Source organism: Urocampus carinirostris, chromosome 10, assembly GCF_059441175.1.
Source record: "Urocampus carinirostris isolate Australia breed hairy pipefish chromosome 10, RoL_Ucar_1.0, whole genome shotgun sequence".
NCBI lineage: Eukaryota > Metazoa > Chordata > Actinopteri > Syngnathiformes > Syngnathidae > Urocampus > Urocampus carinirostris.
Window position 1 is genome coordinate 40393217 of NC_142358.1, and position 22080 is coordinate 40415296.

The 22080-nt window shown below is 40.7% G+C and overlaps 1 protein-coding gene across 4 annotated transcripts in view; it reads right to left on the reverse strand.

The window, feature by feature from the left end:
• The window catches only part of aplp2 (amyloid beta precursor like protein 2), a 119799-nt gene that overhangs the window by 37056 nt on the left and 60663 nt on the right, over positions 1-22080 (reverse strand). For all 4 annotated transcript variants that reach the window (XM_088345747.1, XM_088345748.1, XM_088345746.1 and 1 more), the window contains exons 3-8: positions 20708-20837; positions 11094-11206; positions 8593-8810; positions 7162-7367; positions 4486-4653; positions 1541-1674 (exon numbers count right to left, since the gene is read on the reverse strand). In XM_088345747.1, coding sequence (XP_088201873.1) covers positions 1541-1674; positions 4486-4653; positions 7162-7367; positions 8593-8810; positions 11094-11206; positions 20708-20837 — 969 coding nt within the window. The remainder of the gene's footprint in view (positions 1-1540; positions 1675-4485; positions 4654-7161; positions 7368-8592; positions 8811-11093; positions 11207-20707; positions 20838-22080) is intronic.

Genomic DNA, 22080 nt, shown 5'->3' on the forward strand with positions numbered 1-22080 from the left:
AATGACGCTTCATTAGGACAATGCCGTACAAACTCATGCGAGATGCCGTTAATCACGAGGGAAAAATAAATGCAAAGGGAATACGAAGCCACCAAAGGGCAGTGCAGTGTCTGCATCATTTATAAGCAAAGTTGTTGAGAAACGTGGCAGCAGTTTCAAGCATTTACAAGCAGTTCACCCAAAATTCAAGCACTCTTTAATCTCTGAAATCACAACGTTAAAATTCAAGCATTTTCAAGCACCTGTATAATTGTATATTGTGATGTTAGCCTTTTTATTTTAAAGATTTGTTTCTCACATGTGTGTATTCATTTCTAAATAAGCATATTGCAATTACTTAAGAATATACTTTACTTACTAAATCATCTGTGGACTTCTTTGTTATGTTTGTTTTACGATTTTATTGTTTGATTGAAAAAAGCAGCAAAAAATGGGATGGCCATGGTCAAATTTTTGGTTTTTTTCGCTACTTTTTCCTTTTTTCTTTTTTCTTTTTGTGTGTGTTTGTCCTGTTGCCGGTCACCCCTCTTGAGGGATATGACCAGGGTATTAATTCTCAGTGTTTTACAATATATTTGGATCAAAAATAAATAAATAAATACATGTTGAAAATATATTAATTCTTTACCAACAACAATTGCGTTCCAAAATTTAAGTGAATGTTTTGTTTTACCAGAGCACTTTTTTACTCTCTGAAACTTCTTGAATTTCAGGTCAATTGTTCCCCCCAGTTCCTGGGTGAAAAATAGAAAACATTCAAGAAGACTGGAATATAAATACAACCAGGGTTGGGTAGGGTTACTTTAACTGGATTACTTTCAATTCCTTTTGGATGACTCCAATACCAAATATGCTAATAAAAGACAAAAGAAACTAAATAGGAATAAAATGATGACAACACGTGGTAAGCTTTCTCTCCTGGCTTTGATCTCCGGCAAAACGAAATGCGACAGAAACAAAATGAAAATGAATCCAAACAGCTTGCCAACATCATTTTTGCCATTCCATGTATTCCGTTACTCCTCAAGCATGCACAAAATGTAGTACTTTTATTCATATTTAGTTTCTTTTGTCTTTTATTAGCATATTTGGTATTGGAGTCATCCAAAAGTAATTGAAAGTAATCCAGTTAAAGTAACCCTACCTAACCCTGAATACAACTTACCACTGGGTAACTCTTATTTTTTGGCATGGCCCATCATAAATGTCCATCATTGGTACGTAATCCTTGCACTAACACACATTTCATAGGACAATGCCATACAAACTCATGCCAGCTGCAGTTAATCACAAGGCTAGAAGAAATGCAATAGCAAAATGAGGCTACCGGAGAGCAGTGTGGGCATCCATTTTAGGGAGACGTGTTGAAAATCATGGCAACATTTTCAAGCATTTAAAAGCAATCAATCATTGGAAACACAACATCAAAGTTTAAGCATTTTCAAGAATTTTGAGCTACCGTATGTATGAACCCTGTTAAATCTCAGAAGTTTAGGAAACGTTTCGAGTATTTTTCAGGAAGTGGTATCGTCCGGCTTACCCTCTCCATGCGGTTGCGGTGTCTAATCTCCAGCTGCTCCTTGGCTTTCTGAAAGCGACTGTGCTCCTTGTCATCAGCCGGTGTCTCAAAGTAGATGTCCACATCATCTACGGGCTGAGGTGTGGGAGCTGTGGCTGTTATTCACAAAAAAAAACCTGATCAATTAGCGGGGTTTTTACACCTTTTGATGGACAAATTCAAGCACTTTTCAAGCACTTTCAAGGACAATTTTTCCAGCACCTTCAAAGGAAGACATGGGTTGACTTTGATGACTAAAATAATGGATCGCTACCTCGACGCCAGCACATAATTCGAGCAAATTTGTTCCTATCTATGACCTAAAATATTTTTATATTAATTCGCTGCTATAAACTGACATGAATTCCGCCATTCTGTTATGAAATGAAATGATCTGCATTTATATAGCGCTTTTCAAGTCAATGACTTCCCAAAGCGCTTTACAATGTGCTCCACATTTCCCAATAGCGGCCGTGTATTGCAGCCATGTAAGACGCTAACCTGCTTATTGGGGGTATTAGGGGTTCAGTGTCTTACCCAAGGACACTTCAACATGTAACACGGACGAGCCGGGATTCGAACTGGGATCCCTTGATCCCAAGACGAGCGCTCTACCTCCTGAGCTACTGCCGTTGTTTTAACACAGCTTCACTACATCACACGTGTTTACAAACACAGTGTTGCATAATAATGGAGTTCAATACGGAAGACAAAAAAAAAGAGAGAGTAACGTTTGTGTAAAAAGCAAAAAAAAAAAGAGCCAAGTTTTAGCCTCATTTTAATTGATTGCTCCGAGGTGCATCCAATCTTAGAAACTGCTATTTTTTTGCTTTCTCTTTGACATACTCAAATTTTTTTGGGCGTGTATTTGAGAGGATTGTTGTTTAAATTGGTTCAAATAAAATTGTAAATAGTTAATTATTTTGCATTTCATCACTTATTTGTGTCACGGTTGCCAAATTGGCCATGCCCAAGTGGCGCCAGCTGACAGATCGCCTTTCTGTCTATTTAAGCTCAGTGCTCTCACACTTCCTTTGTCAGTCCGTCAACGAACCTCTGCCCCGCAAGAAGTGGGTTTTGATTCTGTCCTGTTTCGTGTTGGCATTTCCTGTCCAGTATTGTTCCCGTTTAGTTTTGTCCTATTTATTATTCTCTTTAGTCTTTGTTCCCCTCTAGTTTGTCCTGTTTTCTTTCGATATCCTGTTTCATTATAAATCCTGTCTGTCCCGTCCTGTCCGGTATCGACCCCATCCGTCCGATATCTACTCGGGCAATTGGTATCGATCTCATCGGCCTCTGGCTTCCTATCATTTCACGCCAGACTGGTGCCTAACGTCCATGACTCTCCATTTCCCGTAAAATAAAAGGCTTGTGTGAGAAACGTCACGTGTTTGGGTCCTGATCCTGTTCTGGTTCTTGACAATTTGCAACACTAAAAATGAATATTTCTTATATTTTATTGCTTTGCATTTTCAGGGATTTTTTGTGTTGTTGTTCGATTTTAAATATGTTCAGTCTGTATAAAGCTTAATTGTTTTGTATTTTACACTTTGTTTTGTAGATCTGTGAATATTTTAATTTATATTTCATGTCAACATATTCATTTACTGATTACTAAATAATTTAATAATTTGGAGCATAACGTTTTATTATGATTGATTTTATTAGAAAAAACAAATATTTGAATATCTGAGGACCCGTTTTGGAGCTGAAAGAGCCAGCTTTTCTCAGTGAGCTGAGCCAAAAGATCCGGTTTTTGAAATTGAGCTGTCCTCTTTGGTGTGACCATTCGGCTGCGGTGACACTTCCCAAGACAATGTCATCATGACAAGCCAACAGAGCAGGCGTGTCGGCGTTATTTTCACACACTCTTTAAAAACTATTTATTTATTTATTGCGTGGTCTGTAGAGTCAAACAGCCAAGAAACATCGCAATGGCAAAAAAATCGAGTATTTTCAAGCACTCCTCCCAAAATTCAAGCATTTTCGTGACGGTGAAAACTCAACATTAAATTTTAAGGATTTCAAGCACCCGTACGAACCCTGTATTAGGAACATATATAAGTACAGCACAATTATGGACTCTACATCCCAAATCAATGTACAGTGGAACCTCGGTTTTCGATCGCCTCTCAATTCGAACAAATCGGTGTCCGACCAAAAATTTAGAGAAATTCTTGCTTCGCTGTTCAGTCAAAAAATCGGAGTTCGAACGCCGGTAATGCGTGAGTGCGTACGCTAGGGTGCAATGCTGAGCGGCGTACGGGTGTTTTAGCCCCTTATTATACCTCCGAAGAAGGTCAGTGCAAGCGGCAAAGTTGCTACAGGTGAAAAAAGAAAAGTAGTGTGTACAACTATTGCATTTAAGAAAGAAATAATAGCCAAATATGAAGGAGGTGTGTGAGCGCCTTCTGCTGACCACCACAAAGGTAAGAAATCCTGTTCATAAGATTACGATAACGCGAAAGTACGATTAGCCTGGGTTAGCTTTAAGTTTACGTTAAACATTCAGGGTGTTGGAACGGAGCCCAACATTGAGGGTGTTGGAACGGAGCCCCCTTTCCAATGAACCGCTCACCACTTGTTGTGGAGACCCGGGTGCTAAATGACTTGTAAACGACCTGATTTTTTTATTTTTACACGTTCATGTGTAATCTTTCGTAAGATTATGATAACGCGAACGTACGATTAGCCTGGGTTAGCTTCATGTTTACGTTAAACATTCAGGGTAAACATTCAGGGTGTTGGAACGGATTAAAACGATTTACATTATTTTTAATGGGAAAAATGATTTCGGTGATCGAACAAATCGGTTTTCGAACAGGGTTCTGGAACGGATTATGGTCGAGAACCGAGGTTCCACTGTATTACTAAGACTCCACTTAAATAATCTCCAAATTTAAGATCTACCAACAAGCTTAGCTCACCGAGTCGCTTGCAGACGGCCATGCAGTACTCCTCCGAGTCGAAGTTATTGCGATTTCCTGCACAACCTCCGTAGATGAAGAGCGCACACTTCCTTTGGTTCAAGTCAAAGTGCCAGCGGGGCATGGAGGCCCTGCAGGGGCCCGTCTCTGCCTCCAGGGTGCATACGGCTGCAGCAAAGGGAATTGACGAGTGCATTTATTATATATTATTTTGCACCTAAAATACTTCATATACATTCAGTACAATAATGAGAAATTGTCGATTGAGGGCACCCAATAAGTAAAAAAAGCAATGTAGAAGACAAAAATCGAAATTCATAGACACTATAAAGTACTGACAGACAAATTAAACATGAGATATTTTCTGGTTCCAAAAGAAGGGACTTTTGGTTTAAGGGTGTAGTGGAAACATTTCCCACTATGGACTGCAAGTGTTTTATTTTCTCCTCATCATTTACACATATAATTACTTTGTACCCATCACATATTCTCGTTACAACATGCGATGAATTCTAACTCTCTGAATCCTACTAAATTCTACTTTACATAAAATATAACTTTCGGGAAGGATATAGATACAATTTTTGGTATCATTACCATCAGTATTTTGTACAAATGTATATTTGTGACAACATTAGGAAAGTTGTAGGAATAAAAATAGCATTTTGTGAGTAAAACTTGTCACGATCCTCCATTCTCATTCTCTTCATGTTCTCTATCTACTCCTATTCTCTTTATCTCTCTTCCTTATTTGGTCACTCACTTACAGGTGCTAATTTACGCCGCATAGTTTTTGTCAGTTGTATTTGTTTGTCTCTTCCCTTTATTAGTCCTAAATGCCCTTTGGTTCCGTGCTAGTTCATTTCCTTTCTAATCGCATCCCAATCACTATTGCATCAGCTCTTTGCTATCCCAGTGTACCGAACCCTTGCTTGCCTTTCAGATCACAAATCTATCTGTCTGTCTGTCTGTCTGTCTGTCTGTCTGTCTGTCTGTCTGTCTGTCTGTCTCATATCCCTCAAGAGGGGTGACCGAAAGCAAGACAAACACATACAATAACGAAAAAAATAAAAAGGGAATAAATAGAAAAAAAACACAATTTTTTTTGGGGGACCATGGCCAACCATAACAAGTTAGGTACCCTGGCACCTAAGTCGGTCATGCTTTCGTCCCTCCAGATGAAACGGGACACCAGAAAGCGGCCATGTCACTCGGGTCAGGGTGACACAACACACTCTTTTCTTCAACAGCAGGGCCCGACAGCTTTCACTGGTTTACCCCTGCTGCATCATACAGGTGCTCTGCCCATCCCTTATATCACAAATACCCCATGATAAACTCTTGGAGCGTCGCCTTCACTGCTTGGGTCTACTGGATCACTGAACCTTCGCCTACCTTTTGGATCGCCATTGTTACCTCTGGTGTACTAGATACTGTTGCCTCGATGCCAGACTTTTCTGTGTACTAAACAGATATAGGACCACAGTTGACTGTTCTCATCTGTGTTTCTGTACTGTTCTTCCTTACCACCCTGGCATGATCTCCAAACAGAAGAGCAGCTTCAGCGACAGACTGCTGTCAGTCTTGTTCCACGGACAGACTGAGGAGATCATTTATCCCTCATACCATGAGGCTCTTTAACTCCACCCGGGGGAGTAAAAGCCCACATTAAACCCCACCCCCACATTTGCATAATACCCTATTTTTATTACAATGTGTTTTTTTCCGTAGCACTATTTAAATACTCTATATCAAAACGTTAGATTGGGTATTCTTTTATTCTATATCTTTTATTTTTAAACACAAGGATACTGCTGGATGTGTGGACGTGTGAATTTCCCTACGGGGATGAATAAAGTATCTATCTATATGACTAAATGAGAAAACATGTGTAAGCAAAATTAGAACTTTAATAATAACTTTGGAAACACATACAGCAGTTTTTCCCAACAACTTCTACCCCCCCTCGAAACCCATGTCCTCGACCTTAGTCAAGGTTTCACTAGAATTTCTGACCCAAACATCATATATCTACAAGGAAGCATATTTCTTTTACCTTAATCTGGATTTTGTTTCCAAGTTATACCCATTTCTCATGGACAAAATATGGCCTTTGTTCACAAAGAGCAGACTGAGGAGATCATTTCTTCCTCATGCCATGAGGCTCTTTAACTCCACCCGGGCAAGTAAAAGCCCACATTAAACCTCACCCCCACATTTGCATATTACCTTATATTTATTACAGTGTGTATTTTCTGTAGCACTATTCCAATACTCTATAGCAGAACGTTATAGTGGGTATTTTTCTATTCTATATCTTTATTTTATTTTTCAACACAAGAATACTGCTGGAAGTGTGAATTTCCCTACGGGGATGAATAAAGTCTCTCTCTCTCTCTCTCTCTCTCTCTCTCTCTCTCTCTCTCTCTCTCTCTCTCTCTCTCTCTCTCTCTCTCTCTCTCTCTCTCTCTCTCTCTCTCTCTCTCTCTCTCTCTCTCTCTCTCTCTCTCTCTCTCTCTCTCTCTCTCTCTCTCTCTCTCTCTCTCTCTCTCTCTCTCTCTCTCTCTCTCTCTCTCTCTCTCTCTCTCTCTCTCTCTCTCTCTCTCAACAGAAACTGTAGGTGAAGCATGACTGATACCATTTCTAACCTTTGGATGATAGAAAAAAACCAACAACCTTTAACGTCCTGTAGAGTCTTGTCCTCCTCCTCGCGGCTCTCTGACATTCTGCTGCTGTCTTGCTTGTCATCTTCTTCCTTATCTTCCTCCTCGTCCTCATACGCGTAGTGGTAATCCTCCTCTTCTTCTTCATCATCCTCCTCCTTGTCCTCCTCATCTAGGGCCTCCTCCTTCTTTGTGGGTTGCTCTTCAGGTGTCGGCTCACTATTATAAGGAAACCACAAATTGCTGTAGATTCGGGACTATAGAATGCAACTGTTTAAAAGCCGTGTGTACAAATTCAAGGAATAAACTCGACTTATTTTTTTGTACAAGCCGCACTCTTTCACGGCCATTTCTTACATTGAAAAAAAAAGAAAATAATCAGACAATTAAAACATTGTGCCGTCATTAAGACTATACTTGTTAGAAAAACTCCAAGCATTTATGCAAGCGTGTATATGTCTATGCCAATTAATAATGATCGCCCAGTCGATTGAAATTGAGAGTTGTGGACAGAGTCCGCAAACCATCCATCCAACCATTATCTGCACCGCTTATCCTCAGTAGGGTCACGGGGGTGATGGAGTCCATCCCAGCTATCTTCAGGCAGTGGGCAGGGGACACCCTGAACTGGTTGCCAGCCAGTCGCAGGGGACATAGGGACAGACAATTTGCTCGCTCATTCACACCAAGGGACAATTTGAACTGGCCAATTAACCTGACATGCATGTTTTTGGAATGTGGGAGGAAACCCACACAAGCACGGGGAGGACATGCAAACTCCACACAGGGGGTTTGATCTCATGACCTCAGAATTGTGCCGCACACACGCTAACCACTGCGCCGCTGTGCTGCCCGAATCCGCAAACGTTAGTCCTAATCACAGCACAATGTGTTACTTTTATTAGACATTTCCCTGCTGATTCTGCCAAGACTGTGATCTTACTCCATAGAGACAGTGGGAATTTTTTGTTCATCCAGTCATGTGCATCACTAATTAGATGATGAGGCATTTGGCTACCAAAGTCATAGTTACCTGTGCCGTTTACCTGTGTTACATATAAATTTATTTACTTTGACATTCAGAGCACTTGGCAGAAATCTCAATGCTTTGTTTTCATCAGACAAAAACATTCCTCTGGTCCGCACCAGTCTAAAGCTAGCTTTTCGGCTGGAGAGATCTGCGGGAAGGGCCGAAGTTGCTACGGACACCCTTACGACTAAACAAAAAAACAAGTCACACTGTATTTAAAGTTGTAGTGTTTAGAAATGTAGGGAAAAAAGTAGCGGCTTGTAGTCCAGAATTTAGGGTATGTACAGAGTTAATCATGACTTCACCATATACAAATTCTCAACTAGTTTCGATTAAAAAAAAAGAGTTAGAACTTCCCTTGGAATAGACATTTGTAACCCAAAATCTACGAAGAAGTTGAGTAACCCATGGAACCTGTCTTCGAGGTCGTCCTCATCTTCCTCCAGGTCGGTCTCATGGATTTCCTCGTCTTCAACATCTTCTTCCTCCTCGTCTCGTTCCTGGGCGGACTCGGACGACTCTTGGTCGCGGGTTGCCGGGCAGCAGACGAATTCCGTGCCGTGGAACTTGTCTGTTCCGCACGGGAGCAGCATGCCATAACTGTGCAGCACCGTAGAGCTCTTGGAGCATGACTGTAGAGTAGAAAGCAACAAAATACGTAGACATGCGGATTTATAACCGTCTTATATAGTAGTAGCCTTACGATATGTTCACTTAACAGTGTGGAATACAATGTTTTTCATCCCCTTTTACTTGAGGTTGACAGATTATCGGGCGGGACGATTATCGGTATCGGCATTTTTTTCATTCGATTGGCTGATTAGGATTTTTAAGGCAGCCGAGCTCTCTCTCCATCGCTCCTTCTCCTCTTATCCCCCTCTTTCCTCAGACGCGACCCACCCCGCGCTTTCTAATTGGACAAGCGACCGGGGCAATAGCTTTTACGACTCCAAACGCTGGCAACTCCCCAACATGTGTGAAACAAGTGGATGATAATATTGAGATTTTAGAATATTACGTTGTTAGAAAACCTTGTGTGTGATTAAAGATATGGCTTGTTTTAGAGAAGTACGTTCAGGTGGAGACGGATATATTAGCTCTTATCATAACATCAGTTTGTCAATCAAGTGTGTGTGATTGTGATTCAGAGAAAGCATAAAAAGCAAACTAAATTGAAAGGCTGAGTGATTAGCTGTTATCATAACATTAGTTTGTCAATCTGGCTCCAAAACAAGAGTATACTCACTTTTTAATTTGCGGGCTCCGTTGAAGTTTTCATTACTTTTTGCGCTGTTTGTTTTAAGTTAAGTAGGTTGTATTGAAATTTGTATTTATTTATTGTAAAAAAGAATCAGGGAGCTATTCAAATTTTTAGGTATGAGCTGCTGATAAGCCTAATTTTATTTGCTGCACTGTTAGTTTTTGGTTTAAGTGAAAGCTTAGCCATGTTAGTTACAGTGGAACCTCGGTTTTCGAACGCCTCTCAGTTCGAACAAATCGGTGTCCGACCCAAAATTTCGAGAAATTCTTGCTTCGCTGTTCGGTCAAAAAATCGGAGTTCGAACGCCGGTAATGCGTGAGTGCGTACGCTAGGGTGCCAGGCTGAGCGGCGTACGGGTGTTTTAGCCCCTTATTATGCCTCCGAAGAAAGTCAGTGCAAGCGGCAAAGTTGCTACAGGTGAAAAAAGAAAAGTAGTGCGTACAACTGTTGCATTTAAGAAAGAAATAATAGCAGCACGGCGGAGCAGTGGTTAGCGCTTGTGCGGCACAGTTCATGTCATGGGAACCTGTCGTGGGTTCAAATCCAGCTCCAGACTTCCTGTGCGGAGTTTGTATGTTCTCCCCGTGCTTGCGTGGGTTTCCTCCGGGCACTCCGGTTTCCTCCCACGTTCCAAAAACATGCATTTCAGGTGAATTGGCCGGTCCAGATTGTCCCTAGGTGTGAATGAGTGAATGAGTTGTCTGTCCCTGTGTGCCCTGCGATTGGCTGGCAACCAATTCAGGGTGTCCCCTGCCCACTGCCCGGAGATGGCTGGGATGGGCTCCAGCCCCCCCGCGACCCTAATGAGGATAAGCGGTACGGCTGATGAGATGAGATGAGATAATAGCCAAATATGAAGGAGGTGTGCGAGCGCCTTTTGCTGACCACCACAAAGGTAAGAAATCCTATTCATAAGATTACAATAACGCGAACGTACGATTAGCCTGTGTTAGCTTTAAGTTTACGTTAAACATTCAGGGTGTTGGAAAGGAGCCCCCTTTCCAAAGAACTGCTCACCACTTGTTGTGGAGACCCGGGTGCTAAATGACTTGTAAACGACCTGATTTTTTTTATTTTTACACGTTCATGTTAGCGCAATCTTTCGTACGGAAGATTACGATAACGCGAACGTATGATTAGCCTGGGTTAGCTTTGCTTACGTTGAACATTCGAGGTAAACATTCAGGGTGTTGGAACGGAGCCCCCTTTCCAATGAACTGCTCACCACTTGTTGTGGAGACCCGGGTGCTAAATGACTTGTAAACGACCTGATTTTTTTTATTTTTACACGTTCATGTTAGCGCAATCTTTCGTACGGAAGATTGGGATAACGCGAACGTACGATTAGCCTGGGTTAGCTTTATGTTTACGTTAAACATTCAAGGTAAAAACATTCAGGGTGTTGGAACGGATTAAAACGATTTACATTATTTTTAATGGGAAAAATGATTTCGGTAATCGAACAAATCAGTTTTCGAACAGGGTTCTGGAACGGATTATGGTTGAGAACCGAGGTTCCACTGTAATTGAATCTAACACACAGCGATTAACTGCCAATTCTATGAACTGACAGATGAATCAGTCATGTTTAAAACCACAGGTAAGGATGACTCCCCCGTTTTGCTGGAAAACACTCGGGCCAATTGGATCTTACCTCCTTGGCCACGCCGTGCCACTGCTGGTGGCTGGCACAAAGGTCCATGCGCTCCTTGTGGAAGAACTTGCATTTCTCTGGAACCAGCAAGACGTCGCTCACAAACTCGCCAACTGAAAAATCGCACAGAAAAAGATCTCATTAGTGGGGCCACGAAGCAGCAACCTCTGCGTCCCGCTGGGGCCAGATGACAACGCAAGAATCGGGTATGATGAATCGCACGTGGGGGTTGTGGGAACTAAGGTCAGGATCCGATGCTTCTAGAGCACATTTGGTTATCTGAAAATCTGTTATAGGTCGCAGATTACCCGGGTACTACACAACAATATTGATTTCAAATGGCCAAGGCATCACCCACGGCGTTTCTGTCAGGACCAGAACGAAGACAGGACCTACTTGCGTGCGTTTCTTTTAGTTTTTTTGGGAAGAAGGGAAAGGATAGTACACAAGATCCGTAGATAGCTGGTCGTGGGGAGCCGGTTGCTCAGACACGGAAGTGGTATTTCCGTGGCAGTGTCGAGAGCGGGAAAAAACAGATCTGTGGCCGGGACGGGGGAGCAAAAATCGTAGTCAAGTTCAGAAAATGGGTCGGAGCCGGGAAACAGACGGGAATCAGAACAGGAGAGAGTCAGGGTTAAAAGGCTTGCCTAGCGTGAGCTGAGGTTTGCTGGTTCAAACCTCAGGTCATATCTTGACTCTAGCCACCTCCCATTAGGGGGATATGGCTCCGATTATATATATATATATATATATATATATATATATATAGATAATTTGTTAATACAATGTTCAATTACATCAATAACAGATATAGAAATAGGAAATTAATGGTAGCTGTCATGGGGCCCAAAACATGGTCATTTTGCTTCAACAGGAACTGGTATTTGAGCCTAAAATGGATTACTTTCACCGAAAGTGTGTGAAATATAGCACATTATGGCAAATGTTGTTTTTACTTTATCACTTCAAAGCAATCATTATTTGGAAATACGGTACAGCACCATTGGGACCCAACATGACAGGACGCCTCTAATGCACTTATGCATCATATCTTGATTTGTTGTGTGCGACACTAGTTAGCTCACACCGTCTTTTATTCGATATATTCAGTCAAGTCATGTTTATTTGTGACGCCCTTAATCACACAGATTATTGCAAACCACAGACTATTATGACAGCATCCCCTGATCTAAAACCGACATGAGGGCAAGAAAAACTCAAAAACCTGAGCATGAGGGAAAAAAAGAAACCTTGTGAAGGGACGGTCTGCACGGACCACATATTATTGCAAATCTCAGACTATTATGACACCATCCCCTAATCTAAGACCTACATGAGGGCAAGGGAAAACTCAAAAACCACAACATGAGTCAGGTAATGTTTATTTGTGACGCCCTTAATCACAAATAGTCTCGAAGGGCTGCACAGACTACAAACTATTATGACACCATCCCCTGATCTAAAACCGACATGAGGGCAAGAAAAACTCAAAAACCACAACATGAGTCAAGTCATGTTTATTTGTGATGCCCTTAATCACAAAGAGTCTCAAAAGGCTGCACAGATCAAAGACTATTGCAAACTACAGACTATTATGACACCATCCCCTGATCTAAAACCGACATGAGGGCAAATAATACACAGATATTGTCAACATAAAATATAGGTCATATGCTATAGAATAGAAGTGTGTTTTAAGCTTAGAATTAAACAGTTCCACTGAGGTTGCAAATCGAATCTCAGGGGGAAGAGCATTCCACAGCACCGGGGCCCGAATGGAGAACGCTCTCCCACCAGTGGATTTCTTCTTGGATCTTGGGATCACTAGTAGACCGGCATTTTCAGAGCAAAGGCTCCGGACCAGAACATAAAAAATACATTGAATAGGCTTCGAAGTTCAAAATTGTGAGGGTCCCTAATGTTAGAATAGAATAGAATATACCTTTATTGTCATTGTTACAAAATGGGTTAACATATTGTGACAACGAAATTGGGCATGACACTCCAGTTTCACACATTCACAGTGAGGTAAAAAACCAAGAAGATAAAGGAACAGAGAAGATAAGGTTATAAAACAAGGAGGATAAGGTTATAGTTATAATTTACACAATATTTAAACAAGAAATGTCGGCATGTCACATACAGTTTGGTATCGTAAGGGTTCGTGCAATATGCATTTGGTGCAAAAATAAAAATATAAAAACAAGACCCACAAGTTAGCAAGCAAGAACGCTAGCCGACCAAGGCCATTATAAGGAAAATAATTGTCAACAGTGGAAGAGCGAGAATAGAAAGAGGCTCTGTTGAAAAGAGTGAGGACAGGATTGCTCGAAAAAAGGAGGGAGCACTCCGATAACCGCTCGTTTGGTGGAAGGCAGTCTTTTGGAAAATGAGAGGGTAGGACGGAAGGAGGAGGAGGAGGAGGGAATGGAGAGCTGCAAAAAAGAAGAGCACTCTGCAACTGCTGCTAGGCACTCTTTCGCTCTCTCTCACTGCTTCAGACTCGATGAGTTGTTGTCTGGACAGGCGACAGCTTGAAGTTCAAATAAAGGAATGAAAAAAAAAAACACTGCAAAGTCAAAGCACTGTTGTCCGGAAAGAAGGGTGGTTAGAAAGTGCTGCAGAGATTTACAAACCAGAAAACACTCAAACCTAAAATACTTCTCCTTCCGTACCATCAGCATCAATTGCAGGTCGCACAAGTTTCCTTTAATCCTCAAGAAACGATGACACGCGAATGCAATTTAGTCCATTCTACATACTGTACATATTACATACTTACATTATATATTTCTTTTTTTCAAAAAAGAGCCATATAAGACGAAATTCAGCAAAACTGCCAAACTCACTCCCCAGACAAAATCTAATTTTTCAGCGCATTTTATTTTACTGTGTTGTTACATGGTCTGATGAAATTTATGAACAGCAAATAATGTGAGAGCCTGCATCCCAAACTTGTCATGAACCGGACCAGGATCAGGACCCAAATGCGTGACGTTCTCACTCAAGCCTTTTATTTTACGGGAAATGGGGAGTCATGCACGTTAGGCAGCGGTCTGGCGTGGAGTGACATGAAGCCAGAGGCTGACGAGATCGATACCAATTGCCCGGGCAGATATCGGACAGATGGGGTTGATACCGGGCAGGACAGGACAGACAGGATTGATAAAAGAACAGGATATTAAAAGGACATTGGTTGGGACAGGACAAACTAGACGGGAACGAAACTGGAAACCGATATTAAACGGGACCAAATAAACGGGAACAATACCGGGCAGGAAATACCAACAGGAAACAGGACCAAGTCAAAACCCACGTCTTACAGGGCAGAGGTTCGTTGACGGACTGACAAAGGAAGAGTGAGAGCACTGAGCCTAAATAGACGAAAAAGCCAATCTGTCAACGAGCCGCAGTTGGCGCCACACAGGTGGGGCCAATTGGGCGCCATGGCAGCCGTGACAAACCTATTGTATACCATTTTAAACTTGTCTCCCACTGCTGACTTCAAATAATTGAGACTCATTTGGACATTCACTTTTTTTTTTGTAAATAATGGTTTCAAAACAAAGTGCAAGCAGAGTTGTTTTGTAAAAATGTCACAAAATACTGCAAACGAGGATACTGACTGCCTTTTCAAAAGTAAATTTAAGATCAAGTCGACAAAGAAACACAACACAAATGGAACAAAAACACACAAATATTTCTTGCAAACGATACATGGTGCCTCCTACATATTACCCAACACAGCTTTTAGCTAAAGCGAAAAATCTTGCTCCGAAATCCACTTTGACTTAAATAGACACTCTCCCCGCATGGTCCAAAGTAAACGTCCCTGTCCGAGGTAGCTTTGTGTATTGTGGGTACACCTTAGACATGTGTCTGCTCTGAAAAGCCCGACTGAAACCACATCACCGTTTTGATAGTTCCTTTATTGTGGTCACGCCATGTTGCCACTAAAATAAATCGGTGAATGATTAAAAAACTATTGAAAATGGTGCTAAATCTTTTTAGTTCAAACAAATATAAATCTGAGTCTTGTGTTCACATTTTTAAGACTTTTAAAAATTTGATTCAAGAAATATACATCCATCCATCCACTATCTGCACTGCTTATCCTCAGTAGGGTCGGGGGGGTGCTAGAGCCCATCCCAGCTATCTTCGGGCAGTGGGCAGGGGACACCCTGGACACACTGGTTGCCAGCCAGTTGCAGGGCACACAGAGACAAGGAACCACTTGGACATTCACACCTAGGGAGAATTTGGACCGGCCAAATAACCTGACAAGCATGATTTTGGAACGTGGTAGGAAACCGGAGTGTCCGGAGGAAACCCATGCAAGCACGGGGAGAACATGCAAACTCCACACGGCATTTAATTCATTGTTTGAAAAATATCTCTTGAATCAGCACGGCGGGGCAGTGGTTAGCGTGTGTGCGGCACAGTACTGAGGTCATGAGATCGAACCTCCTGTGTGGAGTTTGCATGTTCTCCCTGTGCTTGCGTGGGTTTCCTCCGGGCACTCCGGTTTCCTCCCACATTCCAAAAACATGCATGATAGGTTAATTGGCCGGTCCGAATTGTCCCTAGGTGTGAATGAGCGAGTGAGTTGTCTGCCTCTGTGTTACTGGCTGGAAACCAGTTCAGGGTGTCCCCTGCCCACTGCCCGAAGATAGCTGGGATGGGCTCCAGCACCCCCGTGATCCTACTGGGGATAAGCGGTGCAGATAATGGATGGATGGAATTCAATGCAGTTTTCACAAATCCACGGGAAACCCTGCATGAAAAAAGCCATAGATTCCCGACCCCCGATCTACATTCTGGCCCCAGCCACTCCTCAGTAGTAAATGTTTGCAGTGTGAACATGCCCCCCTTTTAAAAACCTCTCACCCGTGCCAAAAATCCTCTCGAATCGTCGCCCATTTCACAGTCCGGCACAAACGCTAATGGATTTTTTCAATCGTGGACCGCCGGCACCACTCAATCAGCCAAAAAGGCTTCCGGCCTGAGGAAGAGTGGCGCGAAGCTAGCGCGGCACGGGAGGGGGGGATGATTTGATGTTATTTTTTGGATCCTCGTCCCGTTTTTGTTTGTGTTTGTTTGTTTTTTTCCGCCAGTCAGCCGCGTGTCGTCTTGTTCCAAATTGCAGGCAGAAACGAGGACAGTTACGTGACATGGCATTGAGTTCCAGGAAAAAAACAGTAGAGAGTGAAAAAGAAAGCAGCGGGGACTTTTCATGATGCTTACAGTTTGTCTGAGAATAACATGATAAACAATTTTGGTAAAAAAAACGCACTTTACTCTAGAGCAGAGGTGGGGAACCTATGGCTCGCCAGCCATAAATGGCTCTTTTCATGAGTACATATGGCTCGGAGATAAAATAGAACTTGCGCAATCATTTCATGTACTGTCCCGTCTCGATGACTGTAATGCACTACTCTCCGGTCCCCCGAAGTCCAAAATCAAGAGCCAAAATGCTGCAGTGAGGCTTTTAACGAAGACAAGAAAGTTTGATCACATGACCCCGATTTTAGCTAACCAGCATTGGCTCCCTGTTAGCTCAAGATGCGATTTTAAGGTTCTGTTGGTAGCATACAGAATCATGCATGGACTTGCTCCCTCATTTCTTTCAGATTTAATTTCGCCCTATGTTCCTTTGCTCTGAAATGCTGGTCTAATAGTAATCCCAAGAGCCAAGAAGAAATCGGCAGGTTGGAGAGCGTTCTCCATTCGGGCCCCGGTGTGGAATGCTCTTCCCCCTGAGATTTGATCTGCAACCTCAGTGGAAATGTTCAAATCTAAGCTTAAAACACACTTCTATTCTATAGCGTACGAATAACCCATATTTTATGTTGACAATATCGGGATGGTGTCGTAATAGTCTGTAATAATAGTTTGCAATAGTCTTTGATCTGCGCAGTCTTTGTGATTAAGGGCGTCACAAATAAACATGAGTTGACTTGACTTGTTATCATTATACACGCAAAGCCGAGCCAATACTGATTGCTAACAGGGTCCAGTTTATGTAGGACACAATTTTATCAACAATTTACAAGTTTTCACACCAACAGAACCTGTTTTAGCTGTAAATCGCAGAATAATCCTGTATACAGAAGCTTGCTAAGCCATCTATGTTCATTTTTGAGACAGTTTAAAATGAAAAGCCACACAAAAAACTTTAAAAAGCTAGAAGCTCTAACAAAGCACCTAGACCAAGGTGTAAGCAGAGTTGGTTTGCAAAAATGTCACAAAATATAGCAAACGAGGATACTGATGTATTTACCTTCTGTGCAGATGGCAACGGGCAGATAAAAGTACGACGTGTGCATAACTTCGCCCACCTCTACCTCCCACCCAGTCAAATTGATCGGTGTTAATAGTTTTTCTGTGGGTTATTATTATTATTTGTCGCTGATTTACAATTTCAACCTCGATAACACTACATTTTGGGGACCCATAGATCTCTGTAGGGACCAGTGTTCCCTCTAAGCTGCGTGCGTGCGCAATCGCGCACTGCTCACACATTCTCAGCGCACAAGAAAGTCTAGCCAGCGCACAAAAATCAGGGCTCGAAATTGCTAATTAAGAAGCGACTTAAGTCAAAGTGACAGTGCATGAAGGTAAAAATGCACGGGTAAAAATGCACGGGTTCCCCTGACGTTGTGTCCTAAATGCGGTATTTTGAAGTCGAGTCGAAGTAGAACGTAGTTGAGTAAAGTTAGTATAATTTGTCGAGAACTGGCTTCTTCGGCTCGGCTCGCTAAAAGGAACCGGCTCTTTCGGGTCCTAAACAGCTCTTCGGGTTGTTTTTGCTTCTTTATTCCCAACATGTCCAAATATTATGTAAAATTATGCACAAAATGACATAAAGGAAGGGGGAATAGAACAAAAAAGAAAAAAATACCAAAATGAAAAAGTAGTGAAAAGCTGAGAAAAAATAAACAAAAGGAAGAGAAAAAAAGAAGGAAACATTTTTTAAAAAGCCAGAATAAAAGAAAAGAAAAAAATGTAGGAAAAAAGTAAATAGAGAACAAAAAGAAAAAAAGTAACAGCTCGGAAAAAAAACACAATGAGATTTTTTTTTTAAAGAATTTAAAAAAAGTAGAAAAAAAACACAGAAAAAAGAAGAAAAAGTTTGTGTTGCATTCAAATAATTTCCAACGATATCAAGTGAATCCTGTAGCCAATATTGTACTTCCACTAAAAAATGTGATTAAGTACAGTTCCGTATCTTACAACCGACTAAATAATCCCCAAAAATGTTAATATTATGCGACCAAATACATCAGGAAATAAAAAGAAATGGAAATCTTGTGAAAGAATTGTAAGAACAAATGACGTTTGTAGGCCGTATAACCTTTGCAATAGTACATGAGTCAATTCGTTCAAAAGAGAAAAATTATTTTGCATTGCCGGAAACTCAGCAAAAAGTCAAGTTTTGGACATGTTTGATAATGACTTAGTTGCCACACTTGGGATTATGGTTGCTCACTGTTGTTTCAAGCGTTGCTCACCAACTTTGTGTGAACGATCAGACCCGTGGAAAATTACAGGGAACATTGGTTGGGACCCATAGATTTTTAAGCGTGCGAGTCCCCGAGACACATCACTTTTCACAGGTAAAATGAACACTGAACATGTTACAAAATATACAACCATATTGCCAAATTTACCTAGATCAATTGAAAATCAAATGAAGGGCACAGGCATGTAATTATAAGCAGTGGGATGATATCTTGCTTGCCGACCCAATGCGTCTGAGCGAGTTTATGGTCTCTGTCGGAGCAGGAGGGAGGGAAAATCCCTCCCCATGATGTTTTATTGCTTAACAAGCCTCCCCGCAACAATAAATAGCGTCGGCGGCCCCGAAGGCATCCACCTTGGCAGACGGAAGCCGTCTACAGCTCCGGGCTGACGTTAGTCACCTCGTATCCGAGTTCAATATTGCGCCGGGGATGGATTATGAGCTCTCGCACTTGGATGAGAAAAAAAACAGGGACACTTTGAGGACACTCGAGAAAATCACTTACGGAGGCATTCGCGAGGCATCGTGATGATAGCGTCTTTCTGACCAGATGATTCGCATTATATCGCGACATTTTTTTCCTGTGAAAAATCAATCTTGGCATAAAACAAAACGTAAACATGCTATCCAGTGATGAGCCTCTGATTTAAATCAGCCGATAAAATGAAATAAACAGTTACTTTCGGATACTTTTTCGATTACTATAAAGACATAGTATGGGATACATCGATAGTCAGCAACAAGCAGGTCTGGAGCCGCATGCATCTTTTGGGCGCTCTATAGCGGCTCCCTGGTGCTTTTTTTAGAAATGTTTGATAATGGAAAAATTTTCAGGACAGGTTTGTCCAACATCTGGCCCTGGGGCCATTGCGAATTTATAAAATACTATACAAAGAATTGCAGGCTGAATAGTCAGCCCTCACACATTTTCAGCTTACCAAATCTGGCTCGCTTTCTGAAAATTTCGAATACCCCTGACACAAACATTCTTAACATTTATATGATAGATAAGATAGATAGATATACATCTATATCTAAATAGATAGAGATTGATAGATATACATCTATATCTAGATAGATAGTTAGATAGATATATATACATCTATATCTAGAGAGATAGTTAGATAGATATACATCTATATCTAGATAGATAGAGAGATATACATCTATATCTAGATAGATATTTAGAAAGATATACATCTATATCTAGATAGATAGTTAGATAGATATACATCTATATCTAGATAGATAGTTAGATAGATATACGTCTATATCTAGATAGTTAGACAGATATACGTCTATATCTAGATAGATAGTTAGATATACGTCCATATCTAGATAGATATATACGTCTATACGTAGATAGATATAGATATACGTCTATATCTAGATGGATAGATATACGTCTATATCTAGATAGATAGATAGATATACATCTATATCTAAATAGATAGATGGATATACGTCTATATCTGGGCAGATAGATAGATATATGTCTATATCTAGATAGACATATATGTCTATACGTAGATAGATATAGATATACGTCTATATCTAGATGGATAGATATACGTCTATACGTAGATATAGATATACGTCTATATCTAGATGGATAGATATACGTCTATATCTAGATAGATAGATAGATATACGTCTATATCTAGATAGATAGTTAGATAGATATACGTCTATATCTGGGTAGATAGATATATGTCTATATCTAGATAGATATATACGTCTATACGTTGATAGATATAGATATATGTCTATATCTAGATAGATAGATATACGTCTATATCTAGATAGATAGATATATGTCTATATCTAGATAGATAGATATATGTCTATATCTAGATAGATAGATATATTTCTATATCTAGATAGATAGATATGTCTATCTCTAGATAGATAGATGGATAGGTATACATCTAAATCTAGATGGTTATTTGGATAGATAGATAGATATATGCAGCATCTTCCTTTTAACTTTTATGTTTTCTATTATTTTTAGCAATTATCTATAAATATGAATCCAATAATTGTCATAGATAAACACTCGCTCCAAAAATATTGACAAAAGATCTGCACTTACCGAGGCATTTGTATGGCACCACGATGTGAGCGTGTCCCTTGCACACCTTCTTCTCTGTCTTACACCAGTTATCAATGCGCTGCGGCTGGTTGGCCTCCACCACGTTGGTAATCTGGAGCTCAGGGTACATCTTGGGGAAAAAAAACACATTTTGTTTCGGTCTGAATTGCCTCCATCCGCTAGAGGGCGCTCACCAGGTTTGAAACTGAGCACAGGCACCTATCCCTAGTGATCCTGACCCTTTATAAAGACATTTTGGACAGCACACATTCAGGATTTTTTCATTTACACGGTCATTGCTACAGCAGATTTGGTCTATGTTTCCTGTTTTTGGTCTCTTGTTTAGGACATTTTGATCGTAGTTTAGTGCCCGCTTGTTTTGTTTTTTTTACTTTGTTCATTGGATTTTCTCTGCCAGCCCAGGTTTTTTTTCATTTTTATTTGTGGTTTCTTGGTTACACAATGTTTTGCAGTTTATTTGGCTGTTTGTTACTTTGTTCCTTGCATTTTTTATTTCCAGTTTTGGTCTTTGTTTCTGTTTTGTACTTTGTGTAGTTAGATTTGATTTTGACATGTCATTTGTTTTGTGGACTTTATTTTGTTTGTGACTTTGTTCGTGGTTTTATTAATAAATAGCATCCTTATTTTTGGCACCTCTCCTGTTTCCCTCCTTATGGGTCCACCCCTTAAAATTGTAACACATTTTTTCATTTCAATGTGGAGAGCCTGAGATAATAATAGTGATTTTTTTAAATTGTAAAACCATTAAAAACAAGCAGAACTTTAGATGATCATTTTTGTTCTCCCAACAACATCCACACGGTGGCGACAAAATATTATCTTAAGTTAAAAAGTGGATTCATAGCAGAGCAATTTAGCAGCAAGATTGATTTTAAAATAAAAATTTGAAAGTACGGACATTATGTGTCAAATAAATACATCGGAAAGTTCATCAAGTACAGTACTTTTCTTTGTTTGCTACTTTGTTCCTTGCATTTTTTATTTCCAGTTTCGGTCTTTGTTTCTGGTTTGTGCTTTGTCCAGTTAAGTTTGTTTTGACATGTCTTTTGTTTTGTGGCCTTTCTGTTGTATGTTACTTTGTTCCTGGTTTTGTTAATAAATAGCATCCTCATTTCCTGTTCCCTGTTTCCGTTCTTATGGGTCCACCCCTTAAAAGTGTAACACATTTTTTTCATTTCTGTGTGGAAAGCCTGAGATAATAATAGGGGATTTTTTTTAAATGCAGGTTTTTTTTAATTGTAAAACCATCAGATGATCATTTTTGTTTTCCGAACAACGTCCACACGGTGGCGACAAAATATTATTTTAAGTAAAAATGTGGATTCATAGTTGTGCTATATAGCAGCAAGATT